Genomic DNA, 21,587 nt, shown 5'->3' on the forward strand with positions numbered 1-21,587 from the left:
GATCAAAATTTACTGTAAATGTATTTCAAACACACAGATTGCTAATGCTATAACTTTCAGCTGGTTTATTAGTTTTAATTGAACTTTGAAGGAAAAAAAGGTTATTATCCAAATTCCCAACAATATTATCAAATCCCATTTGAATGATTCTAATATTGAGTTATACAATTGTGCCATATTTCCACAGAATTATCTATACAAAACAAGAGATCAAAGATGGAACTTTATTTATCTCAGTAATTGATTCAAAACACCGTAGAATGGTGGATCTTGTGTTAAGGATCATAGCATTACCAGATTAGAAATCACTCATCGCTTGGATTTTCTAATAAATATAATGAAGACTAAAGCTAGGGGGGTGGGGAGGGGAAGAGCCAGGACAATATCATAAACCATATGGTACAGAACTTACACACAGCTTGGGAATGATCTCTTTTAGATCTTAAAAAATTCAAGACTTGCAAAATGAACGAAGCGTCTCGTCCAATGCCTTTCTGTCATAATCGCCCGTGAAAACACAGTTTCCTAGAGGACCTTTCAAGAGAATTAGCCTTAGTAGCCCATCAGCAACCTTCTTGTCGACCTGATATCGGTATCAAGCTTAGAATACTGGAGAGACAATAACATAAGAGTTCAAAGAAGCATCCTAAATCACCTACCGCCATTATAGATTTGAACATTTCCACCGTCATGCTTTCAGGAGGTGCAGTAGGCAACTTAGCCTGTTTTAGGATGGCGAGAACTCTGCTTACAATCGTATCATCAATCCATCCAAGACGGTATGACATGTTGACTGCCATCACCTGTAAATTGGCAAAGAAACCCCTCATTCAGAGAAATGGTATATATGAAGTAGAATGCATAGTGTTCGAACTTAATGATGCAGTACCGTGCCAACTGCAACAGCTTCTCCATGGAGCCACTGACCATACCCGAACCCAGTTTCTATTGCCTATAGAATATTGCACAGAGTGAGAAGCTAATAAGAAAGAAAGAGCACTCCATGATGAAGATGATAGGTGATTTGTGAACAGAAAAAAAAATATATATTTTTCGAGCAGGCAAGCCATATGAGAGGATTGCTATGATTGCAGACTGCAGAAGGAACTGCCCAAGATATGCTTTGGCTAAAAGAGGATTGATAATTGAAATTATAAAAAATGTGAGAAGCTAAACAAAGAGGATTGAAATGAGAAACAGATCCTACAAGTGTCTACGGTAAGAAGGGCATTGAAAAAGATATGATGATTAAAATTGGCATGTTCAAAAATATAATCTTCATTTCCTCACATTCAAATCGTATAACTAAGTGCTTTTCCAAAAAGAAAAAAGAATCATATAACTAAGTGAAAGAACCCATCTTACGTGTCCGAATGTGTGGCCTAAGTTCAGAGTTGCCCGTAGTCCACTTTCCTTCTCATCCAATGATACAACCTCGGCCTTGTTCTCACACGAACGTTTAATCGCATAAGCTAAGGCAGCTGGATCCCTACAACAAGCGAAACGATGAAAAAATCTAGTCAAATATCCATGTAAAAGATAGATAGCAAAGCTACAAGGTAATCCGTGCTAGAACCTCCCCTCTCCTCTCGAGTGTACCAACTCAAGTCCTAATTCAACTAAAAATTGGCTACCTTCCTCATCTCCCACTCCCTTCATTTATAACTAAATGCCATATAGGCTTCCATCACTAAATACTAATATAACAACAAACAAGATGAACAAAATGGCAATTGAATCGGCAAAAATGCCTTTCATACAAGAAAAAACAAGCTCTTTCCGATGAAAATATGCCGCATGTGAAGGGCTTTAGAGAGCCTAAATGACATTCATAATTGTAGATATCAAACTAAACTCTACGTTTTTAGATATTTCAAGAGAACAATAAGAGAACATTTATAAATTCAGCTTTGTTCAAAAATAGATTTGAATGACTAAATTTACCCCAATGTAACAAATTAAAATTTGGAGTTTAGTGCTGATATGACGTGGTTCAGAAACATGAGGTTCACTGAGTTCAAATTACTACTATGCTATCCCCTTCTCCATTTCATGTTAATAGTCCATGTGTTGGTGCCTCATGATTCATGCTAATATGAGTTACATAAACAACTAATTTTTTTGCCTCTAGTATTGCAAGTATTGCAATTTCATTAAAATACACAAATGGCAGTCAATTATCTTCATTATAAATGATTTAGTAGGAATTCAAGCATATTGGACATAAATCAATAACATTTTACCCACACACCTTGCCATTAATGAAGGCATATTTTTCTCCTGCCATTCGAAAAACTCGGCATCCCTAATAAGACCATACTTAATGACCTCCGCAAACCCAGAAGCCAGTTCCCTATCAGGTAGGGTGTTTAATGTATCTGTATCTACAACAACACATTGAGGTTGATAAAATGCGCCAATCAAGTTCTTCCCCAGACGGTGATTTATACCGGTCTTTCCCCCAACTGAAGAGTCCACCTAGAACACACAGATGGAAGAGCAAGAAATGTTAAAAAAAAAGGCTCATCAAGTTTTTAAAGAACTGAACTTCAGAAAAGCTCCATACTTGTGCCATAACAGTCGTGGGAATCTGAATGAAGTTAACGCCTCTAAGGAAAGAAGCAGCAGCATAACCACACATATCACCAATGACACCACCTCCAAGGGCCACGAATGTGCATCGCCGATCAAGCCGTGACTCGATAGCCTTGTCAAAGACTTTCATGAGTGTGTCCTACTAATTCAAGATTATGGTTAGTTTCAATTCTAGGGCCCAGGGGGCACGTGGCAGAGCCAAGAAATATATATGGACGGACAAACTTTTACATTCCAACTTCTTATACATACAATCTTTCAATTTTAACAACGAAATTTAGGTGCAGAGGAGTATTAATGTAAACTACTCACCATATCCTTGTACTTCTCACCATCTGGTAAAACCACACTTTCAACTGAAACATTTGGATTCCCAATAGTTAAAGCTTCAGTAACTTTATCTAAATACAATGGTGCAACAGTATCATTGGTGACTATAAGAACTCTCTTCCCATGAACATGCCTGTAAATTTAGAAAAAAACCAGCACAAATAAGGAGAAAAACATGATTTTGGAAGAAAAGCTAATGTCACATCAAACAATTCATTTCCACTAATTAACTTCGAGCTCTTACGAAACAAAGCATACCTCTGAAGAATCTCAGGCTGATCGAGAAGGCCGGATCCAATATAAATCGGATAACTCCGGTCACCCAAATCCACTTCCACAATCGTGGGAGCAGAGGAATCTGTTTTAATCGCCGACTGATCCATAATCTGAGCAGAACTCGCAAAAATCTTCCCTCTCGACGACCTCGAACTCAACCCAGAAAACCCATTTCGATTGAACTCAACCCCAGTTGACGAACACCGGAGATGGACAGAACTGCGACTGCAGATCGGGAAAAAGCAGCCGACGGAGGAGGATTTGAAGAGTGGGGATTTGACGATAAGGTCGGAGGCGGGAGAGAGGCAGAGAGAATTGGGGAGAGTGGCCATGAATGGGATTGTGTGGGTGGTGCTAGAGAGAATTACGGCGGCGGAAATGGGTCGGCGGCGGAGAAATGGGAGGAGTTGGTGGAGAAATGAGGCATTGTGAGGAAGAAGAAGGGGAAGATCGAAGAGGGATGTGCGTTGTTGGCTTCAGTGGTGGCGGGCGGGTTAGGTGGGGGCGGGTTGGTGAGGAAGTTACCAATATATCGCGATAATTTGATGATTTGTGAGATGAGATATATCGAAAATTTAACCGAAACCGAACATTTGTTTTTAGGTTAAATTAAAATATATCGAATGGTCAATAATCTTTTCAATAATTTTCAATTTCAAAATTTAGGTCACATTTACCCCATAGGTAACAAATCAAATGTAATATAAAAAAACAGGAATTCACGATTTTACTTTTTGACTTGATCATTGAGGCGTTGCAAATCTTACAAAACTCATATCTATGTATAGTTCTCATTCTCCACTCATTTGGTTTAATTCGAAAATATTTTTTCTTACAAATATCTCTAGAAAAACTTTTCTCTTTATTTTTGTTTCTGAACAAAGTCATTCAATAAGTGTTGGTTTTTCGATCGGTTTCGGTGCAACTCTCATTGAGTTTTTTTGACTGTTTTATTATGGGAACGACGTGGCAATACCAAACTATTTGCATCTCGAGTAGAACACGAAATGTCTTAAAGAGGACGTGGTCTTAACTCAACCTACATCTAACAAGTTTTGTTTTGTAGTTGGACGTTCAATCCAGGTGTCCACCACTAGGCGATCAAGTTCCAAGCGTCATCTGATCTAGACATTCAAACTTCCAAATGTCTATTGTTGCTTTAAGTACCTACCTCACTCCATTCTCTAGTATAAGTTATAGCAGGTGTTTTGTAATCCTAATGTATATATGACCTCATTTCCAAATTTTTAAACAAAACCTACAATAATTTGATGAGAATCTAACTAAAACCGAAGATCGTTTATTATGTTAAATAAATTGAATGACTAATAGTCCTTAATCTTTTTAATAATAGACCAAAAACTTAATCCATTGAAACTGATTTTGAAATAGTTAAAATAAATTTGATTAGGTGTAAAATCAATCTACATTCAAAATCAAATTGATTTTGGTTCTCAAATTTTTTTTTATAAAAATGAATGGTAAAAGAAAATGGTGAGAAAATAAACCAAAATTTTGAAAACGAAAGAAAAATATTGATATATGGGAGAATTTTTGGAATGGGTCGTTAGAGAAAAAAAATAAAAGAGAAAGGACCAACACAACATGCAATGGCCCCCCCAACATTTTAATAATTTCAACTTTGAAGTGCTCTCCTCTATTGGCTTTTGCTTTGATTGATTTTGATCCTTTCCAACAATTTATTTGCCACCATGTTCTTGGCTTTACTATCAATGTTATTTGGCACATGTTAGATTTTGAGAGTTTTTTTTTCAAATAATATCAATAAATACTTAAATACTAATATATATATATATAAAAGATTCAATCGTTGAATTTTATGCGACTTCATAAATAAAACGGTTTCGTCTTACTGAAGATCAAAAGTTTATAAGTTTTCGCTAGACCATAGTTACCCCTCACACATATATCTATGTTTAATCTAGTTGATTACAAGAAGCAATCGACAAGCAGTGAAAAAGACAATCTATTAATTGTCTATCAAATTCTCTTGTTGGCAATAAGACAAATAAATATATACTTTTTCTTATTTTTTAAAATATATGTAATTAAAGCAAATACAAAAAATCAAAAACACAATCTTGCATGCCATAACTTATTTTTTTTTTCCCTTTATGATAATAAGTAGGGTTAGAGAATTGAACTTCTGATTCTGAAGGTTTTTTTAGATGACCTGACATCTTCAAGCCAGAGGATAAAATTCCTGATATCAAGAAAAATAACAAGAGATCAACCGATCAGCACTGCCATAAAATCCACACGAGGCCAAGATATGAGCCGCACTATTCCAATCTCGACGAATAAATCTGATTCTGAAGTTGATAGTACATTTTTCATACTAATCAAACTATAATACTCATAGCTTGTTTGTTCTCATGTCATAACCGAAAACACACTACAATGTCAACGAAATGCGGTGAAATCTATGAATAATTATACACACATATATTATATTGTGTGTGATGAACAAAATTAATTTCTAAGCAAAGAAACAACCAAACTAACATGCTCCACTTCTTTAGTATCAGCTTCCATGATTTGTGTAAATCTCTTAAACAATGGGTCAATAATATGATCTCCAAAGTGGGTTCTAATCATAGATTCATTGACAGCTTGAATGGCCTTTGCCATTTGTTGAGTTGTTCTTGATCTTTCATAACTTTCACCATCTTTATTCACACCATCCCATGCCAAAGCAATTATCTCCAAATTCTCTATTTTGAATGAACCTTCTTTCTCTATCTCTCTTTTCACATCCTCCACATATGGTTCATAATATGGAGTGTTGTAGTTGTCTAACTTTTCCTCCTCAATTAGCCCCTATGTTAACATATAATGGTTTTTAGGTTACTCAAATCACAAATATCATTGTATATTCCTTGATTATTCAAAACGTCTCTATCTTAGTACATATGAACTTGAAGAGTTGAAATGAGTATTATTATTAGTATTGTTATGTGTATAGGGATAGTACCTGATGGACTAGATGTTGAAAAGCAAGACCCAAATAATCCCAAAGAAGGCAAGATTCATCGGGGCAAGGATCCGGTTGTCTTCTTCCTCTGAAAGTTAAAACCATTCTCCCTCCATTCACAACTTCCTTTGATCTTGATTTCAAAAAACAATTGAAATCCTTCTTGAATTGACCATAATAAGCTTCTATTACTTCACTTGGACTTGTCTTTGATATGAATATCTTCCCTTTGTTTCTTATTCTTCCATTTCCTTTCTCACTCTTTAGCTCCGGTGGTACCTGTTTTCAACTTCTTAATCTTCATTCACATACAAAGCAGAGTAGTATTTGATTTTATTGAGAAACAAACCTGAGAAAGCCAATGAAGACTTGAAGAAGAATGAACAAAATGAAGACTCTTACAAGGAAACAATCTTCCGTAGAAAGATCCCGGCACTCCGGCAATAAAACAATCACCTAATCCCAACATTCCCCCGTTCTTCTCTTTCAAATTTTCACAAAATTTCGACAATCCTCTAAAAACAGAGTTGAAATCATTCTCCGCCAAATCGTTCAAAAACACCATCAACTCCGGCGGATCTCCTCGCCACCGCCGGTGAATCACGTTTACGATTTCCGAGATCGCGAACAGCGCGTTCGGTCCTGAAGAACAGCCTAGATCAGCGACAGCGATTGAGGTTGGCAAATCGCCGGCGCATAAGGCGGCGACGGCGCGGCGGAGCATAGGGCGGGATCCGGATTGGTATTTGCTCTGTGAGATTGAGTTCTTGGCGTAGCTTTGATCGCCGATTCCATGATTCATTCTTGGAATTTTGGGCGTTTCTAAATTCTTGATTTCTTCCATTGATTTTGAAATTATCTTTTCTTGTGAGTGTTTACTGTTTTAGTAATCATCGAGATTCTCTTTAATTTATACTTAGAGATTCATTTAAGTTATGAATTATGGATTTGTGTATATAAATTATTTGTCATTTTCTAAGTTTCTATTTTTTTTAAAAAAATAAATGGTTCCATTTGGCAAACCCATCTTCACTAATTTCATTTTTAAATCATCAAAGTTTATGTAAAATAAATTGATTAAAAAAATTTGTATTATTGGATTACGAGTTGAATTTATAATAATCTATGTGTCTAATCTTGATGTTGATGAAATTGCTTAAATCTTAATTTTGTTTAAATGTTGAAAATGATAACACTCTTAAAATAATCATAATAAATTTTTCCAATTTGATAACAATTTGATCTTTTAAATTAAATTTATTTTATTTCCATTTATTATTATCGTTATGGTTTCTATATTTATTAAATAAAATTAACTAAAAAAATAAGATTTTTAAAATTACTCTATTAATTTATAAAAATTAGTATTTAAAATATCAGTACAAACTAAATAATAAAACAAGTAATTTAAAAGTAGAATAAATGTTTATAGATTTAATTTTTAAAATCGAAAAATAATATTAATGAAACTTAATGTTTTACGAATTTTAATTTAAGTTAACGTAGTAATTGTTAAAACATTTAATCGTAAAATTAAATTTTAGAAATTGATATTTTCATTCATATTTATATATTTTACGTAAATACTTAGATTTTAAAATTTTATTTTATCATTTTTTATTGACGTCGACATTTCATCTATATTTGTTTTTTTTGAAATTTTTATAAAGTTAATAACTTGTAAATATAATCAATGACTTAAGCCATTCTTAATTTACTTTTAGTTCATTGACTTAAAAAGCTTATTTTTGTCATTTTCTTTCTTGGAATTATCTCAAGAAGAAAAATATGCTTTGACTTCAAATAAAAATATTTTTTGGTGCATGACGTTGTACTTTATTTTTCAATAAATTATAGTTTCCATTATTGGAAGAAAGATATAAAAATATTATACTTTCAAATAATATTAGTATTAATGTGTATTAGTTTTGCAATTATTTCTAATGAAAATTAAAAGACTCATACTCTAATTTTTTAAATGAATATTACGTGTGAAAAAAAATTAAAATTATAAAAATAATTATAAAAGTTTAATAATAGAATTTTAAATTATGAATAAGAATATTCGAATAATGAAAAGTTTCAAATAATTATCAAGTGTATGAATTTATTTAATTTTGAAAACTAAAATTTATGGTAATTTGTAAATTGTAATAAATAAAATTATATTAATAGTTCAACATTATTATTATAGAATAAAAAAAATTAAATACAAAAACAATTAGGAAGTCAATACTAATTATTTGTGAAGAACCTAAATGCTAATATCTAAAATATTGATTTTATTTACTATTCTTCGATACATTATTTATTTAGTATAAAACATCGGTGAATTTAATATAGATCCGGGGACTCAAGTCTCCTCAACTTTATTGACTTTATACAATATATATAAAGAAAACTATTTAATTTTTAATATTTATAGTTGGCGTAGTAGTTACTCTGCGTTCCCCTTCCAACCTAGGTTCAAATTGTTTTGACAGGGCGGAGGCAACCCAATATTGAGGTAAAAATTATAATAATACCCAAAAAAAAGTGAATATAATATTTAGGATTTGTATATATAAACTTAATTAGAAAAAACTATCATTGTTTTGGTCCTATTTTATTTGCAATTGTATGATATGCAAATCCTAAGAATGTATGTTGTATTGTACAAAATTGGGAGGGATATAATATGCCAACTTCAACGGTTCAAATTTTGATAATTTTCGACTTAGAATTTTCACTTCCATTGTGAGGAGGAAAATTGTCATTGAAATAATGCGAAGGATTAGTATTTCTCACGTCATAATAGTTGTTACTATTTGTGTATCGTTGTCATCCTTGGTGTAGTGGGTGGGATGGTGGTGGTAAAAGATGAGAATGGTTTGGTTAAAAATTATTAAACCAACCTTTGTTTTCGAGGCAATAACAATTATAACAATGACTTGTGTCATTGTGAGGGAAGAAATTGTAGTTTTGATAATAAACTCGATTGTCATTATTGTGACTCAAATGATGACTTCTAGTGTGATTTTTGAAAGATAAGTATGATCACTGTCACCAGCGAATTTAGTATAGGTACAGGGGCTCGAGTTCCCCTCAACTTTATTGTTTTTATATAATAGAAAGATTTAGAGGAAAAGCTTAATTTAAAAACAAAAATTTTTAGTTAATGTATTGGAGAATAGTAAATAAAATCAATATTTTAGATAATAGAAGTATTATGTTGGTCAACTATACTTGTTTTGGCTTAAAAGAATTATTTTATTATAGAATTTTGGTACACGATTCAATTAGTAATAATAATAATAAATAAATAAAACACATAACCATAGGTAAAAAAACAATGAGAAAGTTGAAATTTTTTTAAAGAATATTGTGCCATATTCTTCGATGTTTGAGAGGTGAATGGTTCCATAGCTATTTTGCAAAATCAAATGTCCTCTAAAAGAAATAATCATAGTAATAAATAAAAATATTATAAGTTATTTATGTAACCACAACCTTTTACTATCAAGAAAATTGGTAGAGATTAATCCTTAAAATCAATGTGTGGAGTTGGATTGACCCTAGCCATTGAACTGATGGAACTTACCTGATCTATGTACACCTCCAATATGTGGAACTTCTTGAAGCTTTGATCCTCAATGAAGCTATTCCAAAAGCTTTTCAAGTATTCATCCTCTAAGGAGACTTCTATTGATTGACCTCTTATTGATATTCAAACGAGATTCAGATTTTTTCCATCAAGACTTAATTGAGGGCTTCTTCATTTTGTGACTCATGAACTTACTTCTCATGCTCAAGGCATCGGATGTTGATTTGATTTGGCTAGAAAGAGAATCCCACGTGGGTGGATTCCTCATAATTTATTGTAATTAGCCACTCCTATAAATTAATTGAAAGAAAACCTGAGAAAACATTACTAATCATGGCAACCCTTTGTCAAATTGGCCTTGTTTTTGCTTGTATTCATTCTCCAATTTCCATGGGAACTTCAAGGAAGATTCGATCAAATAAAACTCAAACTTTTACAAGTCCTCAGGTTCCTAAAAACATAGTTAATTTATAGCATATCACTGTATCAGTAAAACTCAATTTGATGTACCTTGACACTGCTATGCTTCAATGGTGAGTGAGATCCTTAAAGCAGGAACAATAACTCCATGATAGCATTTCTTGGTTCGACGTTTAAGCGCATTGCAAAAACATAAACTTAACGACAAATGATCAGGGACTACAAGAGATAAATGATCATGTTTCCTTTGGCGGGGCTGGGGCTGGGGCCTTCTTTGCAGCCTCTGCTGCTGCTTTTTCTGCTTCAATCTCCGCAACAATTGCATCTATTTCAGCCTCATCTAATTGTTTCAAACCATGTTCCTTTGTCATCACAGCAACCTCTATGTTCTTTCCTCCACTCTCAACAACCTAAGAATTGAGTCAAGTCAATGGTAGTAAGTCATTCAGTACCACACAAGAACATTAAAGAAATACATTCAGCTCACACATTTGGTATATTTATGGAAATAACCCCGAAGAATGAAGGATAACGCAAAATCAGATAATGTTAACTAAGGACATTGAATCAACAACCAATATTCATAACAGCCTTTAGCTCGATTACTCATGGTCAGCAAAGTTAAGCTCGAAGCATCAAGAACAAGTCATGTTTAAACAACTTTTCCGATTCCCTCCAAAGTTTTAGACTCTCTGAGGTGTGAACAAAGATCCAAAGGAACTTTTGAGGAAAGGGTCAGGTATACAACCAAGGGAACCATTAAATGTGCAATAGCTTCTTATAAACGTATTGCGGTTTCAACTGCTTAAAGACCAACAAATTGGTCCCCTGTATGAGGAATAAGAATAAACAATTACACCAAAGGAAAGGGCCAAATCCTTAACTGCTTAAGGCAGACCAAAGTACAGAGGGCTACTACAAAAACAGAAAATCAGCCCAACCAACAGAGGGAGGGCCTACAAAAACCATGTTAGCCATATGCCCACCATTAAGCATTAGTCACAATACAGCCACAACTTATACTCTATGTTATACATCAACTGCAAACTAATTAATTTGTGAAGATTTCAAATCCTGCTAATTGTCAAAGTCTCATATAACGGATAGATGATTCAAAACCCACCACCAAACCATAAAATAAAGTAGTTTTATGTAAACAAACTACTGAATTCAATCAAGGAATACAAAACGTACATTGTAGACACTACACCTCCCTCAAGTTTATTTATCTTGTAATCTACTTTCTACCAATTTTTGGAAAACTAACCCAAAAGTTTATTCATTAAACGACCATACTAAGAAAATTGAGGTCGAAAAAAGCATAAATTTCAAAAACAGAAAACGAAAAATTGGACTTGTTATCAAACGGAGCCTAAAACTCTGTAAAATCCATTCTGCAGTAGAGTAAATATACAGGGAATATGATGAATCAAAGGCAAACAGAATAGGAAAACTCTACTAACAAAGTGCAAGTAAATAACAGAGAAATGCCATAACAACTTGCCTCAAGCAATGCACGGATAGCAAGCTTCACAGTTTCTTGCCCAGAAGTCTCTTTATAATTCTTCTCAAGAAATTCTCTAATAGAATTTGAATTTCTACCCGTTGCATTTGCTTTCCAAGAAGAAAAAGTCCCAGAAGGATCTGTCTGGTACAACGATGGAGTACCAGTGTAAGGATCAAAGCCAATAATCAAAGTGGAAAGCCCAAATGGCCTCACTCCACCACTCTGTGTGTACTTCTGCTGAAGCCCTGCAATGTACCGCGTTATGTATTCAACAGTCACTGGATCCTCAACTGTAAGCCTATGGCTTTGACATTCAACACGAGCCCTGTTTATCAGAACTCGTGCATCTGCTTTGAGTCCAGCACAAGCAAGTGCAATATGATCATCGAGATTCACAATTTTCCGAACCGATCTGTAAAACAGTGAACAAAAAATGAAACAAACAGAACCATCGCCATTGCAGTAACCCTAAAATTCCAACCTAGAATTAGGTCAAGTGAAATCAAGCTCAATTCGAGAATCGGAGTGTAACCCAGTATTCTGATTCTACCAAGCCTGAAATAGGATGAAATGGTAAAACGAAAAAGGGAAATTGAGAGAGGGGACCTGGAATCTTGGAGCTTGGGGGTGGATTTTTTCTCCACGCCGAGGACGATGGTGTCGGAACCGCGAACACCGACGGCGGCGTTGCCCTTACGGACGGCCTCGAGAGCGTATTCTACTTGGAAGAGATGACCGTCCGGTGAGAAAACGGTAATGGCTCTATCGTATCTGGCCATTTTGGTCGTGAAGAAAGAAGAAAGATTGGAACTTTGATTGCAGAAGGAGTTGCTTAAGCTCTGAGCTGCTTTCTTGGGTTTATTTGCATTTGGAAGAACACTCACTCCCTCTTTTTCTTTCTTGACAAGAAATGTTTTTTCTTTTTCTTTTTTTAATTATTTTCTTTTCATTTTTAAGAAGAAAATTTTAATTCCAAGGTGCGTATTTGATGTATGGATGCATTCTTAAAGTTCAAACACGTTGGTATGGAATAGCGATCCTAACATCTAAATAGATAATATAAGATTTGACCAATAAACTTCTAAATCAAGTTGAGTTATATTCGTTTTAATTTTTAATTCTAAATTAACGTTTGGTTTTAAAATAAAAAAAATTATTGGATGAGATCGTCATATATATATATATATATATATATATATATATATTGTATAATTTTAAGTTTAAAATGCAATCTTTATCCCCTCTATTTTAAAAAGTAAATTTACTAAAATAAATTTGAGAAATTGGTGTAAAGCATTCAAACCATTATTTTTTATTATTAATTTTTGTTTTGTTGAGGTAAATTTATAAAATAAAAATTTCACCTTCCCTCTCTCTCATGGCCTCAATTTTCATTTTTATTTTTAAATTTCAACGGTCATATGACATTAATAATAAAATTAATTTTTAAATTTGATATCTTTAATGACGTGAAATTGATACAAATTTATAACAAAAAATAACGTTCGAGACTTATTAAGTATAAAGGTTTAGAAATCTTTTTATATGTTTCTTGATTGAAAAGTTCGAAAGTAAATTTGTCCTGTAAGAGTAAATTTTGATTATTCTTTATTTTCATAATTATTTTTGTAGACTTTCTGAAAAATGCATCCAACTTTCGAGTGAACATAGCTTATTAAAAGAGAGAAAAGACGACAGTGGTGCACGATTATGAAAAGGAGAGCTTATTTCCCCTCTTACTCTTAATTTACTTGTACATAGAATGTTCTTTACATATATGACTTTGTTATCTCACTACAAATTACAAAAAGTGGGAAAACTTAACCAGCCTTTCATCTGCCACTACTACAAAGTATACAAAATCTAATGGACAGAAAGAACCTACCTAGTTCTGGCAGCAAATTTACACTCATTGCTAATCTTCTCTATCTGGTGCTGCCATCAAACATAGAATTTGCATCATTTTGTGCAATTTCCTTCTCCAAATTGGCACGCTCTTGGTCACTAAACTGATCTATAAGTAAAATACACACAACGTTCGGACCTGAAAGGCCTTCTCTATTCCTGTTATTCAGTTAGAAAGTGACTTCGTTTTGATTGGCAAAACTGAAAAATATTAGCATGAAGGGTAGCTCGAAAATCGGCAAGGTTTTATTAGACTCTTCTCTGAGTGAGAGAAAGTATGGTGGATACCATCAGTTTATAGTCAATTGGCTTTGTTAGGTATGCATCCATTCCTACCTCCAAGCATTTGGCTTCATCTGACGACATTGCATGGGCTGTCAATGCTACGATCGGAATGTGAAGGCTTGTTCCCACTTCTAGCTTTCTAATGGCTTTTGTTGCTTCATAGCCATCCATCTTTGGCATCTGTTTAAAAAATATATAATTTAGACCATAAGAAACTTCATGTCCTCAACGGCGTGATTTGAAGGTCATCTGAGATCAATTTGGGTTTATAATCTATCATTCAAAGCAACTATCTAAAGTACAAAGACAATATATCTCAAATTTTGTTCATGGAGTCTTAACTGTAATTTGGTACTTACTTGGCAATCCATTAAAATCAAGTCATATCTTGTGGGGAATTCCCTTCTTTGCTCTTCAGCGCTGAGCATGGCAGTCAGAGCTTCAACAGCTTGCAATCCGTCTCCGAAAGCAATGACCTTGGCTCCCATCCTTTCGAGCATTATGGTTGTTACTCTTTGGAGAACTGGTGTATCTTCTGCAAGCAAAATGCGTAGCCCTTCAAGAGACTTCTTACCTTGGACGTTATTAGAATGTGATTCTCCTTGGCTTTTAGGATAGTTGGATTCTAAGTTCTGTCCGTTGGATTCAGAACTTTGACATTGAGACATTGAGGAGTTTTGTCTTGCGTCATACTGATTGCTGCTCCTCACATTACTCTCTATTGAATGTACATGAGTTAACTCGACCAAACTATTGTTAATGGGTGGAAATGATGACTGACATGGTTTCATTGTCGTTTCTTCTTGGCCATCTCTGACTTGAATTGCACACTGAGAGTTAGAATTCCCAATTTCAAATACATCAGAATCATCGGAGCTGGCAGTTTCAAACTGAGTGGAATCAATTTCAAGACATTCATGATAATCCCCTTCTTTTGATGCAGTTCTTAAAGCATTTTTCCTCTGCAACTCAAGATTTCTGTCCTTCATAACAGCTTCTAAAATATGAATCATTTTTGATCTGTACAGTGGCTTATTGTTCATTAAAATGTGCCCTTTTCCCCGGAGCTCCATCTTTATGGCATTGGATGTATCGTGGTTTAACATCCAGGCAAATTTTGCTTTCCCAGAGTACTTGTCAAGGAAGTAAAGTTGGTCCTTCCAAATATCTGTGCTCAAGTCCAGAATCCCAATATCGGCAACAATGATGAATACTTGGCTTTTCATATCCTTAATTCTCATTAACTCAGCTCGTAATGTTTCACCTAGTGAATCCTGTGGACTAAATCCCTTTTTATTTTCGTTACTCCTGGGTTGAAAGAGTTCTTGAAGGATCAGTGTTAGTTCATTCCACTCTGAAGCCTCTAAAGTGAACAGTCCAATTTTACGAAGCCACTGTGACGTGATTGATCGACTCATGCTGCCACGGAGTGCAAGCAGAACCTGCATTTGCATGCAAAAACATCAATATTAACAAGCTCATGATTCCTGTCTTAAGAAATGAGCGATTCCTGAAAACAAACTCAAGGAAAACAAGAGAACAATATTTCCGTTGCCAAAAGCTGTTTTGGCTTGATGTCCTTTTCTCAAAAAGGCAAATGTTTTTCATTGTTATTTATTACTCAATTCAGATTAGATTTCTTCACTCACCACTGCATTATGCTTTGCAAAATCAATTTGACAGCGATGATCTGTGGAGTCTACAGGCGTGCTGAGAACCAAATAAAATCGCATTAGAGTTCCTGGGCCGTTTTTCTTTACAACCTTGATTTCTCCACCCATCTTGTTAACCTGTTATTAGCCTCAGAAGATTAGATAGATGCCTATGGGAAAGCTCTAAGCATACATAGTTTTTATTTTTATGGCAGCTCTAAGCACGTATATTTCCTAGCTGATGAACAAAAAGCATAAGTTTTGATAGGTCAAACTCACCAGGGTACGTACAATGCATAGTCCAAGACCTGTGCCACCATGCCTGAAAAATGCATCGTTTTTAGGATTCGAATCATAGTATATGTAAACTCTACTTCTTTTTTAAATTTTTTTATGGTTAATGATGCAGTAAATATTTTTGTACTAGATATTGAACGATAAAACACTTGACAGCATATTTAGAAGTTAAAATTTCAATTCAGTCATTAAATTTAACTGGTTTGTTTACTCACGTCCGGGTTGTGGAAGGATCTGCTTGCTCAAAGCTTTCAAAAACAGACTCCCATTTGCTTGAATCGATACCTGTACAGAGGGGAGAAAACAGATTTTCTTAGCATCTAGAAAGCAAAGGAAATCTCTTTCTATACATATATTTTTTTTCTTATCAAGTTTTCTCTGATTGTCTTATGACATACCACATCCAGTGTCATCAAGTTCAAACCACAAGGTCATTTTGTTATCTTTCTTGAAGGCATTCTTTGCGTGGTCTCCATGATGTTTCATCTTTGTCCGATTAGGAAACCGTGACTTCTTCTGATCTATACAAAATTTTCCCATTTCTTTAAGAGTATTTGATGTCTCACACCACCCTCGAAGAATGATATGACCAGCTGCAAGACATTTGAAACACTTGATCAAGCATACTCTTATAACAGAGTAATTTTTTCAATTGTTCGATAAGCAACGCTAGTGATAAAAAAGACCACTTACTAGTTGTGAATTTGATAGAATTGCTAATCAAATTTGTGAATATTTGAACAACTCGACCAGAGTCTCCTCGAACTAATTTCGGCATGTCGTCTAAAAGAATAGTATTTTATTTTAGCACTGCACAAATTGTAACCGAATCAATTAGTGATGAGAAATCATACCTGAGAGATCCAATACAGTTTCCACATTATGGTTAATGCACTGCACAGAGAACATATCTACAAGTCCTTCAAGTTCCCGTCCCAGGTCAAACTCTGCATCTTCCAAAACCAGCTTTCCAGATTCAACCTGTGTGATTATTTGAATAATAAAAATTAGGATATGATCTATCACCATAATTGCAGAATCTTCAAGACAAATTGGTATAACCAATGAAACATGTTGGTTTTACCTTGCTTAGATCTAGAATGTTGTTAAGAAGTCGGAGTAGAGCTGTTGAGCATTTTCTAATCTGAGTAACTGTTGCAAATTGTTCATTATTGAGACAGTCATCGCACATTAGAATGTCCAGCAATCCAATTACAGCAGCCATTGGTGTTCTCAGCTCATGACTGCAATATCATGAGAGGGGAAGGTTTTGTCAGTAAGCTACAACTTGAGATATAACATATTTTGGATCAAATTTAAGTTATTGAGTATTGTCAACACAAAATCTCTCTTTGCACTAGCCCTTTAATTTTTTCTTGAATCTTGACAAAAATGATCAAACAAACACGCCTCCTCATGCAATGCATAAAGGTCAATAAGATGTTTGCCCATCATTTTAAATCGACTAACCTCATATTCGCTAGAAATTGACTCTTGTAATTACTAGATGCCTCCGCCCTTCTTCTAGCATCAAGATGGCTTATTAGTTCTGCCCTTAGTTTCATTTCCTTAGATACTCCTTTTGTCAGAATCAAAATGCATAGACATCCAATAACTAAGATGCACAAGGATGCAGAAATAAGTATGACCAATGTTTTGTAAGCTCTCTCATCTACTTTTCCCATTATGTATTGTCTAGGAATGATGACAACGCCCACCTACAGAAATCAAAACACAGTTCAGTATCTTGTAATGTTTGCAACTATTTGATGAAAAAGTGAGTCCATGGATAGATGAAGAAACTTACAATAGGAAGCCTCTTTAGATTAAGAAAAAACGAGTCGATGTAATACTGCCGATCACCAAGCTTGACATTCTCCTCATGGACCTCATGACCAGGAGGAAAATTGTTTCCATAGGTTTTCTGTAACCACTCGGCTCCTAATCGAATTACATCGTCCTGGGAATCAACAGCCATCATAAGCTTTGGACCCCTTGATGTATTTCTTAACAGGGGAGCATTGGCCGAAGTAGCAAGCAAGTAGCCCTCCTGAGAGGTTAGATAAATATGTCCACTGTGGAACTCAACAAGCTCCTTCATAAGTTGGCCTACACTATAAAGTGAAGTTGTAACGCCCACCACTGCAACTATACTTTCATTTGAAGCATCAGAAACAGGCAAAGCTGCAGAAAGCAACGGTGTATCCATGTACTTGCTCACAGTAACATGCCATGAGGCAACACCATCTGCCACCTGTGAAATGCCAGCAATATTAATCAAGTCCTCTGGTGGGATTTGCCTCGCTTTCCCGATCTTTTCACCACTAATAGGATCAAGTGGTTCCCGGAACCATTTTGCAGAAACATTGCCGTGTATGGATGGCTCTGACCACCCTTCACCTGACGAAAGTCTATTGATATCATGCGATTCAGTGGCACTGATAGAATAGTTTGCAAGATCTGAGTAAATATAAAAAGTATTGTTGCTTCTATGGTCTCGATGGAATGCCTGAACAAAGCCATTCTTGTAATTGATGGTTATGGCATTAAGAGCTTTTCGACTTGCAAACATTGCCCAAGTAACGTCCTTCATTGATTCATACAGCTATATAAAAGAATAGACATTTGAAACATGAATCCGGAGCACTAAGTATGAAAGGTGAATCAGACAAATGATAAGAAAATCACCTCAACTTGCTCTGCTTGATTCACGGGCTTGCTGTACTTCTTCATTACATATTCTGAGAGCTTAACCTGAGCTGTGGTTATTTCAGATGTGGAATTCAAAACACTCCACATCCGTAAGATCGGGCGCTGCAGCAGTTCATGACGAAGGCCATATGCTAAACTGTCCAAAGACTGTGCTGTGTAGCTCTTTGTGAAATGCCATGTGAGTATTGTCAGCAGCCCAATCAAAATAGCTAGCATCACCTGTATTTTAATGTAATAAATCATCAAAGCCAGTCTTAGTGCACTGTCAAGACTTATAATCACGCAGAAGGGCATTGTTGATACGTATAAATAGAAGCAAAAAGTTATGATTTAGAATAGATAGACTTTATTGGTCAGAGGTAAGAATCAGAAGAAAGATATCAAAGTATAGAAATGAAGGTAAGAGTCTCCATTGGGTCTAACACAAAAGTGAAAAGTGTGTAAATGGAAAAGAACTGCAGTATAGTAACACTGATCAAATATTTTCAGAAATGGGTGTTATTAATTTTGAACTTGAATGAGTTTCAGCTCATTTCCTGAAATGAGGACTAACCATTATGGCAAGGCGAGCAACAAAGACACTGTAGTAAGAAGAGAGGCAATGAGAGCTTGCATATTGAAACTCTTGTTGTTCAACATCTCTATGAAAAATTCTTCTGCTATGAGGGGCGGTGCTTCTCCTCAGAGAAGTTGCAAGACCTGAAATTCTACAAAACACCTTCCTCAAGGGAGTAGACATTGGAGAAGTGAGAGCTGAAGAAGAAGAAGAAGAAGAAGAAGAAGAAGAAGTTTCAGATGGGGTATCCTCTTCTGCCATTAATACTAAAGCTATAAAAAGATGTACATTTTTTTTGCAGAAAAGGCCTGGTTTTGGTGTAAATCTGAGTGTATGTGTCAAGAAGAGAATGTGTGCAATTGGGTGGAGGTTTTTAAATATACTGCTCCCTTTGTCACTTCCCACTTTTTCAAGGCAAGAGGCATATCTGCTAGAAAACTCCTTTCTCTTCTTTTTTTTTTTCTCTCAAAGTGGCAAAGGAGGTGGTGGGTTTTATTCCTCATCCCACAGTTTCCACTGCCACTTATCTCTTCTCCTTTATCCAATTACTATATTTCAAGATCACACAAACCCATTAACTTCTAGATCCCAAAAGCCTTAGCAAAATTGCAATTAATGGCCTCAAAATGGAGAAGATAGTGAGAAAATTCCATTTCAAATAAACAATTGAAGAAAAAAGGAATAGTAAAGTATAGATTTGAAATGATTCTCTACAACCCAAAAAGGACATTCCCTATTTGAAACCCTAAAAAACTATTGGGATTTCTAAGATTCTGGAATATCAAACAAAATACGTGTCTGATTATCAATCTACTCTTTAAACCCACAAAAAAAAAAAAAAAAAAAAAAAAAAAAAAAAAAAAAAAAACATAAAAGAAGGGTTCAAATTTGCTTGATTCAGCCATACAACTTTTGACTTTAAAGGGAAAAAGAGATGAGAATCGCCATTGAATCATTATGGAGTAAAGAACACAAACTAAAGAAAAACTAATTACTTTTTACCTAAATAACGATCGAGATTTCTTCACATTTTCCCTACCCTTTTTGCAATGCGCTATAATGAATTCGATTCTGTCGGCAAGGTCGCAGATTTTTGTCTGCGGCGATTCGTTTGTGAAGATTGAATATGAAAAATTTTCAACTAAACTAAAGAGACAGAGCAAGAAGAAGAAGAAGAAGAAGAAGAAAAATCTTCAAAGCTTTGAGGAAGAACAAGAAGTAAGAATTAGTAGGAGTAAGCAAATCTTTTATTGTTTGTTTTGTTTCCCATTTGAAAAGTTGGAAGATTTGATGAACATGGTTTGTTTTGTTTCCCCTTTTGTAAATTTTGCATGAAATTCACCACATGCATGAGGGACCTATCTTGCCAAGCTACCAACTTCACTACAATACCAACAATTTTCAACCGTACGGTAGTTTCAAATATCTTCTTCTCCATTTCTTTTCCTTCATTGTCCATTCAAGTTTATGAACGATGTGGTGAAGTGATTTCAAAAGAAACAATACATCAATGAATTATATGTTTAAATGTAAAGTGAAGGAGAGTGTCAAGTGGAAAGTAGTAATTTTTTTTCCTCTAATTGCAAATGTAATGTTATAAACATCTTTAAATATGTCGGTTGTTATCAAGTTCTAACCGTTAATAATTAACTTACATGATCTTACTAATATTTGATCACGATAGTCAAATATTAACTCAAAGTATATATTATTGAAGGAACTATTAATATGGATCTAAATCATTTCAAATTAGATATTTATGTAAAGATTTATGATGTACAAATAAAACCTTCAAAACACGGTGTTGAGAAGCCAACTTTTTGATTAGTTGTACCATTATTCTTTGTAGGTTGAGAATGACAACGGTCTTACGTGACCTAATCTTTTATATTTGTTATTTCATAGTGGAATATGTGTTCTTGCACCTAAGTAAAAAAAATTAGGGTAAATACCAATCTTTATACCCTGGTATTAAGACTAACGTCTTTCCTATTTGGTTGTCTTTCCTATATTTAAGACTAATGTCTTCCACATCCTCCATCATATCATGTGAATGATAATCTTACACACTTTGACATGTATAAGAAAGATCTATAACTGATTTTTAACGCCATATAGATTTTGAATCTGCCTCCAACAATTATTAATTTATAAATGTCATCACTATGTATTGTTATATCATCTTTCTATTATCTTTTTTTCCTTTAAATAAAACACTCAAAATTGTACACCTTCAAAACCGACAAAACCTCATCACAAAATGATAATATTAAGTTTCCATGCTCATATAATTCTTTAGTGAAAAAGAAATGATACACTTGTGAGTAATTAATGTGCTTAATCATAACTTTTTGAAGTAATGCATTCTTAGTATTGACATAGACAGATATGTTTAAAAACTATATATTAAAGAATTATTTTGGTTATGTGGGAGTGCATTATTTAATTAGGTGGCTTGACTTGGCAAAGTTGAG

At 34.4% G+C, this 21,587-nt stretch overlaps 4 protein-coding genes across 6 annotated transcripts; all 4 read right to left on the reverse strand.

Annotated features, from left to right (window-relative positions):
* Nucleotides 1-207: 207 nt before the first annotated feature.
* LOC103490680 (3-dehydroquinate synthase, chloroplastic) lies at nt 208-3,695 on the reverse strand. Its single transcript, XM_008450309.3, has 8 exons — nt 3,184-3,695; nt 2,908-3,058; nt 2,567-2,734; nt 2,252-2,478; nt 1,366-1,489; nt 890-952; nt 660-803; nt 208-583 (listed from the first exon to the last, which is right to left on the reverse strand). Exons 1-8 carry the CDS (start codon nt 3,531-3,533, stop codon nt 452-454), a joined length of 1,359 nt encoding a protein of 452 aa, XP_008448531.1. The 5' UTR covers nt 3,534-3,695; the 3' UTR covers nt 208-451.
* A 1,500-nt stretch (nt 3,696-5,195) lies between these two features.
* On the reverse strand, nt 5,196-7,109 carry LOC103490681 (probable methyltransferase TCM_000168). The gene is made up of 3 exons (XM_008450310.3): nt 6,546-7,109; nt 6,197-6,475; nt 5,196-6,042 (listed from the first exon to the last, which is right to left on the reverse strand). Exons 1-3 carry the CDS (start codon nt 7,038-7,040, stop codon nt 5,695-5,697), a joined length of 1,122 nt encoding a protein of 373 aa, XP_008448532.1. The 5' UTR covers nt 7,041-7,109; the 3' UTR covers nt 5,196-5,694.
* Nucleotides 7,110-10,122: 3,013 nt separating this feature from the next.
* Nucleotides 10,123-12,660, reverse strand: LOC103490682 (proteasome subunit alpha type-7-like). Its single transcript, XM_008450311.3, has 3 exons — nt 12,313-12,660; nt 11,704-12,118; nt 10,123-10,609 (listed from the first exon to the last, which is right to left on the reverse strand). The coding sequence occupies exons 1-3, from the start codon at nt 12,483-12,485 to the stop codon at nt 10,436-10,438; spliced, it is 762 nt and encodes a 253-aa protein (XP_008448533.1). The 5' UTR covers nt 12,486-12,660; the 3' UTR covers nt 10,123-10,435.
* Nucleotides 12,661-13,414: 754 nt separating this feature from the next.
* On the reverse strand, nt 13,415-20,575 carry LOC103490686 (histidine kinase 1). 3 transcript variants are annotated; one of them, XM_008450316.3, is made up of 14 exons: nt 20,116-20,575; nt 19,111-19,310; nt 18,534-18,776; nt 17,653-18,450; nt 17,316-17,563; nt 16,930-17,089; nt 16,700-16,826; nt 16,539-16,628; nt 16,244-16,438; nt 16,061-16,130; nt 15,828-15,870; nt 15,546-15,686; nt 14,256-15,338; nt 13,415-14,076 (listed from the first exon to the last, which is right to left on the reverse strand). In XM_008450316.3, exons 2-14 carry the CDS (start codon nt 19,294-19,296, stop codon nt 13,861-13,863), a joined length of 3,600 nt encoding a protein of 1,199 aa, XP_008448538.2. In that variant the 5' UTR covers nt 19,297-19,310; nt 20,116-20,575; the 3' UTR covers nt 13,415-13,860. The 3 variants fall into 3 exon arrangements, with proteins under 3 accessions (XP_008448538.2, XP_050942336.1, XP_008448536.2); XM_051086379.1 differs by lacking the exon at nt 19,111-19,310 and having other exon boundaries at nt 20,116-20,574; XM_008450314.3 differs by lacking the exon at nt 20,116-20,575 and having other exon boundaries at nt 19,111-19,831.
* Between the last annotated feature and the right edge of the window lie 1,012 nt (nt 20,576-21,587).

Source organism: Cucumis melo, chromosome 6 (assembly GCF_025177605.1).
Source record: "Cucumis melo cultivar AY chromosome 6, USDA_Cmelo_AY_1.0, whole genome shotgun sequence".
NCBI lineage: Eukaryota > Viridiplantae > Streptophyta > Magnoliopsida > Cucurbitales > Cucurbitaceae > Cucumis > Cucumis melo.

Coding starts and splice junctions, on each gene's coding strand:
- LOC103490680 (XM_008450309.3), bottom strand. CDS start 3,533: ATGGCCACTCTCCCCAATTCTCTCTGCCTCTCTCCCGCCTCCGACCTT. Junction 1,490..2,251: donor ATGCCTTCATTAATGGCAAG/GTGTGTGGGTAA, acceptor CGCTTGTTGTAG/GGATCCAGCTGCCTTAGCTT. Junction 584..659: donor TGTTCAAATCTATAATGGCG/GTAGGTGATTTA, acceptor TACCGATATCAG/GTCGACAAGAAGGTTGCTGA.
- LOC103490681 (XM_008450310.3), bottom strand. CDS start 7,040: ATGGAAGAAATCAAGAATTTAGAAACGCCCAAAATTCCAAGAATGAAT. Junction 6,476..6,545: donor GTCTTCATTGGCTTTCTCAG/GTTTGTTTCTCA, acceptor AGTTGAAAACAG/GTACCACCGGAGCTAAAGAG. Junction 6,043..6,196: donor TTCAACATCTAGTCCATCAG/GTACTATCCCTA, acceptor ATGTTAACATAG/GGGCTAATTGAGGAGGAAAA.
- LOC103490682 (XM_008450311.3), bottom strand. CDS start 12,485: ATGGCCAGATACGATAGAGCCATTACCGTTTTCTCACCGGACGGTCAT. Junction 12,119..12,312: donor CCCAAGCTCCAAGATTCCAG/GTCCCCTCTCTC, acceptor ACTGTTTTACAG/ATCGGTTCGGAAAATTGTGA. Junction 10,610..11,703: donor CTATCCGTGCATTGCTTGAG/GCAAGTTGTTAT, acceptor CTCAATTCTTAG/GTTGTTGAGAGTGGAGGAAA.
- LOC103490686 (XM_008450314.3), bottom strand. CDS start 19,374: ATGGCAGAAGAGGATACCCCATCTGAAACTTCTTCTTCTTCTTCTTCT. Junction 18,777..19,110: donor TTGCTCGCCTTGCCATAATG/GTTAGTCCTCAT, acceptor ATTAAAATACAG/GTGATGCTAGCTATTTTGAT. Junction 14,077..14,255: donor TGATTTTAATGGATTGCCAA/GTAAGTACCAAA, acceptor TTTTTTAAACAG/ATGCCAAAGATGGATGGCTA.